Source organism: Quercus suber, unplaced genomic scaffold (assembly GCF_002906115.3).
Source record: "Quercus suber isolate HL8 unplaced genomic scaffold, Cork oak 2.0 scaffold_297, whole genome shotgun sequence".
NCBI classification, from domain to species: Eukaryota; Viridiplantae; Streptophyta; class Magnoliopsida; order Fagales; family Fagaceae; genus Quercus; species Quercus suber.
This window is the reverse complement of record NW_027069753.1, coordinates 45038-53163: the sequence shown is the minus strand read 5'-3', so window position 1 is coordinate 53163 and position 8126 is coordinate 45038. Positions and strand designations below refer to the sequence as shown.

General features: G+C 35.9%; 1 protein-coding gene across 1 annotated transcript; it reads right to left on the bottom strand.

Moving 5' to 3' along the window:
• Nucleotides 1-500: 500 nt before the first annotated feature.
• On the bottom strand, nt 501-7893 carry LOC112032839 (ABC transporter C family member 10). The gene is made up of 12 exons (XM_065782313.1): nt 7743-7893; nt 5483-6908; nt 4991-5311; nt 4801-4887; nt 3692-4279; nt 3439-3603; nt 2554-2848; nt 2195-2409; nt 1815-2120; nt 1579-1642; nt 1256-1495; nt 501-832 (listed from the first exon to the last, which is right to left on the bottom strand). The coding sequence occupies exons 2-12, from the start codon at nt 6875-6877 to the stop codon at nt 729-731; spliced, it is 3780 nt and encodes a 1259-aa protein (XP_065638385.1). The 5' UTR covers nt 6878-6908; nt 7743-7893; the 3' UTR covers nt 501-728.
• Nucleotides 7894-8126: the final 233 nt, after the last annotated feature.

Genomic DNA, 8126 nt, shown 5'->3' with positions numbered 1-8126 from the left:
TTTACGGTGTTAAAAATAAAAGCTATGAGTTGTTTTATGAAAAGTGCTAGAGTCATGGAAAGTGTGCTACAAGAGATTAAAAAAGCGCTACATGTCATTCTGGAAAACTATAAGTGGCTTAAGGAAAAATTGTCTACAATTAGTTTGGCAAAAAAAAAAAAAAAAAAATGGGGGTACAAGTTGCAGAAGGAAAGAGTGCTACATATCATTTAGCACAAAATGAGGCAAGTATAACATCTTATTGTCTACCATTTGTCATCATTCCAATGCCAAATATAGAGTGAAACTATTTCTGAACTAAGCTGTATTATTAGCCATAAATTTTAAATGGATTGATAGTTTTGGACATTGACATCAATCTGTTGAGACTTTGGACGACAAAAAAGCCATTGTTAAGGTTCAACCCCTTAGCATTGCTGCAGTCAGGGAAAAAAGTGCATACGAGAATAATCCTGTCTTCAATAAAAGGTGGAGATTGTAGTCCGTAAAAGTGGAGCTCTTAAAAGTTTTAATGGAATTCATTGCATTTTGGAGACAAGGATTCATGCTGTTTAAATATGTCTGAATACATTATACAACCCACAACATGGCCTTCCAATTCTCTTTTTCCTCTCTCTGTCCCCATTGATACTGTAAAGTTATTTATACTAAATATACTTATTTTCTTCCCATTCTTTCATGGTACCAAGCCAGAGCCACAAAAGGCTACGTTGTTAGGTTCAATGTGATTATGCAGTCTGAAGATTAGACAAGTATTCCTTGACAAGCTGCCCAAACAGGGAACCTTCTGTCTTCATTAACTTCATTGGTTCATCATACTCCACTAGTTTTCCTGAAATAGAATAGAGACATTTCAGAACATGCTTCATGCATCTCTAATAAATATCACAGTTTTATATTTGGGTTTTTGTTACTTAATTGTATATAGTATTAACTTCAGATCCTTCTATAAAATGCTTACTGCACATACAGTTGACACACATTGTCAAAGAAATAGACAAGTGCAACATGACTCATTTGCACATTGTGAAGAGAAAAGTGAACTGCCTTCTCTATACTGTAAACATTGTGGGGTCAGATCTAGCTAATGATTATGTCTAAAACAACACCTTAGTTCAGAAAATTTGGATTAAAAACTTTAGAAATTAGCAAAAATTAACATAATGAATGGCATCCATAGAAAAATAGACGATTTTGGTGCAAAAATACAGGGAATATTCAATAGAAAAGGGTTGAAGTAATGTATGTGACTCACCATCACTAACAGAGAGAACCATCGTGCAATCCATCACTGTAGGTATCCTGTGAGCCACAGTAATCACTGTACAATCAGCAAATTCAGTCCGAATGGTTTTCTGAAGAATCATATCAGTTGCATTATCAATTGATGCAGTTGCTTCATCAAGCACCAATATCTTACATTTCCTCAAAAGTGCACGCCCTAAACAGAAAAGTTGCCGCTGCCCCATGCTCCAATTTGACCCATATTCCACAACTGAGTAGCACATTTATTTTTGATAAAGATCAAAATCTCAAAACACAGAACCTTCTGCATATTAAAAAATATCGATATGTTACCTAAGGAGTCTAGGCCATTTCCTTTCTCTTGAAGAGACTCTTGTAGCTGGCACTTCCCAAGAACCTTCAAATGGAAAATTATCACTTCGGTCATATTTGCAATCCATGCAGAAATTTATATATATATATATACACACACACACACACTTCTTTATAAGCATTGTTCACCCAATGGAAGATTAATAAATACTTCTGATGTTAAAGCAACCAGAAGTGGCAAAGGACCAATGTAATACCTCCCAAATTTCTTGGTCAGAATGTTGAGACAAGGGATCCAAATTGAATCTCACAGTCCCATTAAAAAGAGTAGGATCTTGAGGTATTATTCCAAAACTTGACCTCAGATCATGAAGTCCAATTGTAGAGATGTCAATGCCATCAACAATAATCTTCCCCCCTGCTGGCTCCACAAGACGAAAAAGAGAACTTATAAGGGTTGTCTTCCCACTCCCAGTTCGGCCAACAATACCAATCTTGTGCCCTCCTTCAAAAGTACAACTTATCCCACAAAGAACAAGTGGTGCATTGGGCCTATATCTAACCTGTTTTCAAATAAATTTTCTCAGTATATACAGGAACCTTCCTTTGATTTAACATTAAAGGAATTAAACTTTACCTGCAAATCTTGTATCTCCACTTTACCCACAGCTGGCCAATTAGTTGTGGGGCGGTTTCCTTCTATTACTTCAGGGGCCTCACTAGGAATAAGCATGTATTGGCTTAGCCTTTCTACACAAATGATGTTATTTTCTAAACTGCACTGCTTTTGAACAGATCTGACAAACGACATGTTTAAGGAAAGACCATAAGAAAGTGCCATCCCGATGAATCCTGTAATTGAAAATTCATATGGAAGATTCAATAATTCAATATCATTCTGTGATTAATATTTCCCAAAAAAAGGGCATAAAGATTTTGTAAATAACCAAATGATTGCAATGGTCATGGTTCCAAGGATAATAAAGGTAGACTGACCAGAGCTAAAAGTCCGGGGAGGAAGCAAAACCATGCAAAGTGCAGCAGAGGAAAAAACCGTCGAACTAACCATTTCTATCCATTGAATCAACCACTCGTTTGCAGAAAAACTGTGGAAAAAAGGACTAGCATTTGTGTCAATGAGGTCAAGATTCTTTGTGAAGAGCTGGTCTTCCTTCTTAAAAGCCCTTATTGTGATGACTCCTGCTGCAGACTCTGCTAGATGATTTGCTACTAAGGACTTGGTTGTTCCATTGATCCGCATCATCTCTTTTGCAGAGGCAAAGTAATATCTCTAGCAATGTAAAAGGCAATACCATTTTCTGTCAAATATACTCGCTAAAACAGAAGAGAACACAATAACATTTCACTTGAATTGAAAGAACACCCCACCCCCGAACGACCAAAAAAAGAGCCCCCTTGAAGAGTGCAAGAAAGGACAATTGCTACTCAGCAAATTTGTCCCAATCAGATGAGCATTATCATCAAATTCTTGATCCTTTTCACAGCATACCTTAAAAAGCAATTTGGTCCTAGAATGAAAGTTACAAGTTCTGTACTCTTTATCTAAAATGCATGACTCATTTACTAAATAATAAATTTCATAATTTGGTGGCACATATTTCATCTAGAGTTATTCATATTACTTTGCTGATATGATTTTAGACATTAAACTCTTGTTGAAGTGAAGCAATCCAACATCCAAAATTTGTTTATATGCATTGTAATAAAGTTCACTCCACTTCATGCACTTATCTATTATATTAGCATCATGAGCCAAGGATATTGGTTCAAGATTTTCTAAAGTATTATTGGTTTAAATGGCTTTGAAAGAAAATTTTTCCACAGAATATAATTCATGAAAGGACCAGGTCTGTTATTTACCTGCAATCTGATTACAACATAAACAAATGGTATTGCGACAAACAAGACCTGCCAGGTGACAACAGCGAGTACTACAAGAATAGAATATGCATTAATGTACGACGAAACAGAGAAGCCAAGGCTGAACGGGACATCAAGATCTATGATACTCAGGTCAGAAGACACCTGCACATAATACCAGGAAAAATGAAGAAAAATGAGTTGTAGAAATCAAACAACAGGTTCATTTACATTTTATGTTTGTGATGCTTACCCGACTGAGTATCCTTCCTAGAGGTGTGGAATCGTAAAATGAAATGGGTGCATGAAAAAGGGAGTTAGATAGCTGCGAAAACAAGGATTTCGAAGATTTAAGTCCCATAACAACTGTAGAAATAGATCTACAGGATAAAAACATTATTGAGGCTAATCCAATCAACATATAAACCATGACCAATCTCAATGTGCTAACATGAGGATTATCAACATTAGCAGCCATCCATGAGTTCTGTAATATCTGACCAACTGCAAATATAAGGTGAGAGAGACTGGCTATGAAGAAGAACAAGAACGCTTTGTTTTGATTCAGATATTGCTTGTACGGTTTAAAGCCGGTGTCTCCTGTTTCTCTCTCTTCTTGCTTAATCAACTGATCACCTTCACATGCTTTTAATTGCTTTTCTACGTAAGTATTCTTAATCTCTTGGGAAGATGTTCCATGTCTATGGGCAGAACCAACAATGGCAACGCTTTCAGAACCCACCATCTCTTTGTGTGCATTAACAAGGTCCTGAAATACTTTGCTTGAGGCCAACAACTGATGATATGGAGCTTGTTGTAAGATTTCCCCGTTTGACATGAACTGCGCAAAAAATCAAACTCACACTAAATCAGTATTTGGAACTAACAGATTCTAACTAATGATAATCTCAATACTGAATTACAGAACAGGTAAAGATCAATATGTTCTGCAGGCTAAGTGGCTTTTGTAGGGCATGATTCATGACATAGCTAAAGATGACTGGAGCTCAGCCAAATTAAGATGAATGATGGGGAGATTGGGAAGAACAATGGTAACAGATATAAACTACCACCATTTAAAGACAAGGTTCAAAATCAAGCCCACCTCCTCTGATGCCATCATAAACTACCATTTGTCCTAAAAGTTAAAGTTGTTAGGAATTGAGAAATTTAATCATTTGACCATAATTCTAACAGTAGAAAATTTAAATTCTTCTGCAGGTTTTGGAGATTTTTAATAATAGAAACAGACAAGGTGGCCATTAAATGCCTCAAACATAGTTGCTGTAGTTCTAATTGGGAAAACAAATACCAGATAAATAAGATCTCTATGTACTTAAATAGGAAATTACATATACTAACCAAAACAGAATTGAAAGCAGGCAAGAAGTCTACTTGATGGGTCACAAGTAAGACTGTCTTCCTTGAAAGTGCGCCCATAACATATTCCTGTCACAGTTGAAGTAATCTGACATTTAAGTTAGTAATTGAACCCAAATAAAGTGTAAAAAAAATAACAAAAATATGGAAGGTGTTTAAAAAATTAAATTACATTAAATATGCTTGTTGCAGTCTGTGCATCCAAAGCACTGAATGGGTCATCTAAGAGAAATACATCAGCATCCTGATAGAGAGCACGGGCAAGTTGAACGCGTTGCTTCTGACCACCACTCAAATTAACACCTCTCTCCCCTATTACAGTGAGATCACCAAAGGGAAGCAACTCAAGGTCCTTAACCAATGAACACCTCTCTAGTGCTTCTCTGTATCTGTCACTATCCATAGCAGACCCAAATAAAATATTCTCTTGTATTGTCCCGCTTTGTATCCAAGCTGTTTGAGAAACATAAGAAATCTTCCCACTGACTTTTATCTGTAATTTCAATAAATGAACCAGATTGCTTAGTCAGAATGCTTGAACTTTTTCCAATTTAAGATGAGCATTACATTTACGTCGTAGGGGCACATAACAATGCCTGAGAATTGAAGTGTTGGAATACATATAATTAGAGACAACTCAGAGAGAAGTTGAATAGTAACTTACGGTTCCCTGAATTTTTGGAACTTCTCCGAGAATTGCTCCTAGAAGCGTTGACTTTCCTGAGCCAACTTCTCCACATATGGCCACCTTTTCACCAGGTCTAACCTCCAAATTTATGTTTCTCAATGTGTGCTTCAATGAAGTCTCTTCCCATGAAAATTTGGCTGAATTGATAAAAATGGAGTAATTCACATTCTCCGTGTTGTAATTGTTCTTAACATGTGCATTCTGCAGCTCTGGTGCTTCAAGGAATTTTATAATACGTGCAAATGCAACCTTGGCTTGAATGACAACCCCTATAACATCAGGAACAGCTGTAATTGAATCCTGAACAAGGCGAAAGGTTGCCACAAAGGTGAAAACGTTATTTGCATGCAGAGGAATTCCAAGGAAATAACATGCTCCAAATGTTGCAGAAGAGATCAAAACAGGAGTTGACCAAAAGAGAATGCTATGATATGTTTTCTCTGACTGCACTTTAGATAGCCATTTGTACTCCATCTTCCTTAAATTTTCTATGGCTTTCTTGAAATGGGTTTGCCAAGCATACAATTTCAAAACCTTCATGTTTACTAGAGCCTCAGAACTAGCCTTCAGTCTCTCATCTTGTGCCACTGTTAGCTTAGACTGAAGCTTATGCTGTAACTTTGCAAGTGGAATATTGCAAAGTACGGTGAGAATTATCACCACCAGTGCTGCAATTGATGCTAGCCCCACTGCACGAAAAAGAATTAGTGTTGCAATACATAGCTGGAGGCTTGTTGTCCATGTCTGATGGAACCAAAATGGAAATTCTCCAATTCTATAAGCATCTACTGTAACATAGTTCATTATCTCAGCACCAGAGTGCATTAACCTGGCAGAATTGGATAATCTCAGTTGTTTATTATAAATGGCTGCTAAGAGCAATGACCTCACTTTCAGTCCAACAAGCCTGCTTCGGAAGAACCACTGCCTTTGTGACATGGATTGTATGCACTTTGAAAAGAAAAAGGCTATTGCCAATACATGTCCTTCGTACTTGAATTTTCCTTTTCCCTCATAAGCCAGTATGAAGGCATTTAGAAGTATTGGACCACTAGACAGTGTGAGAATATATAACAAAGCAAAGCACCCAGATAAGAACATTTCTTTCCAATGGATTAAAATTATTGACTGTAGGATTGATGTTTGGGATGCTGGTTCTTCTCTTTTCTTCTTATTCAATTGCTCCAAGAACTGAAAATAACAATTTTCTGCTCGATCTGCCTTGCGCAACTTGGGTATATGTTCATCCTCAAGATTTTTCTGCCTGCCCATTTTCATCAACGGATTCAACCACCAAAACCACAGTCTACTAAAGAATCCGGCTTTGGAATATGGAGTTACAAGTCCTACTGAATCACTTTCAAGCTTCATCTTTTTGTTTTCTCTTTGCTCTTCAATCTCTCTGTTTTCATACAAGAATAGAATTATATGTTTATACGGAAAACTTGTCATCCAATTACTTATAGCACTCAATTAACTGAAAGAAAAAAATTGATAGAAATTGTATAGTTTATATTATTTTGAAGGAAAAAGAGGAGAAGAAGAAAAAAATCAATATGCACATGCCATGTAGCTATGGTAGTGCAGGTGTACCAAGATATATAGGTGCATGTATAGGAGGACATATAACTATAAGAGATCTGATTATTTTCATGAAAATTATTATTAATAGTGTTAATTTGGAAAGTTACAGGATACATTTAATAGGGCTAATCTCATATGAGTGAAACACTTTGCATATTCTTGTTCTTAGATTAGCCTGGAATTAATGCATGTATAAATCACATGTAAGGATAGGAACATAGAGCTTATCATAATATCTTTAAAGAAAGAAAATAAGAAATATCTGTTAAGATTTCTATAATTTTCTTTCTAGTATTTACTAGGATGTCAAATTACACTGCCAGCTGCTAAACAAAATTGACAGACTCAAACTAGAACTGGGTAGTTTCCAATAGTTGGGGTTTATCTCTCATTGGTCTGTCGAGTAATCTGTCTGATGTTTGTTTTCAACTGATTGCTAGTGCATAATTTTTTTTTTTTTTTCTTCTTGTTGTTTTGGCTAACCTTCTGTTTATCTCATCTACTGGTTTGCAGTTGTTACACTCTACTGTGGTTCGGAATAAATACTATCTTGTCCAAAACATGAAGAATAGCTCAAATTAATTATTTGCTTGTGAATGAGAATTTCAAAGTGCTTCCACGCAAAAATATTAATTTCATGACTATGACATACCTCAATATGCGTAAAAACAGGTTCTTTCTCCTTCACTTAGCTGGTAGTTTATACAAAAAGCTTTGCTGCATGCTTGTATCCTATTAGGAGAAACCAATTCAGCATTAAGTTTATCCGCTTAGAAATATAAGCAATGCCATCTTTCATTAAGCATATTTTCTGTCAATAATGGGGGAGAGTTACTGAATGGTCTTACATTATAAAGAAAATCATAGCAATAAGTTTATTGACAAAGATGGTGATAACGAATCCTATATGGAATGCATGTGGATGTAAAAGTTTTGATTTGTGTTAATCATGGACCACTAAATGAAAACAACGTTTATGTTAAATATTAGCATTGATACACCACGTTGAATATGCTAGTATGGATGTAGAAGTGAA

What these genes read in the sequence shown, in the direction of transcription:
- LOC112032839 (XM_065782313.1), bottom strand. Translation starts at nt 6,877, where the DNA reads ATGAAGCTTGAAAGTGATTCAGTAGGACTTGTAACTCCATATTCCAAA. An exon ending in CTGCTTTCAATTCTGTTTTG is followed by an intron (nt 4,280 to 4,800) that starts GTTAGTATATGT and finishes TTTTTTGCGCAG; the next exon opens with TTCATGTCAAACGGGGAAAT. An exon ending in ATGTTGTAATCAGATTGCAG is followed by an intron (nt 2,849 to 3,438) that starts GTAAATAACAGA and finishes TTACATTGCTAG; the next exon opens with AGATATTACTTTGCCTCTGC.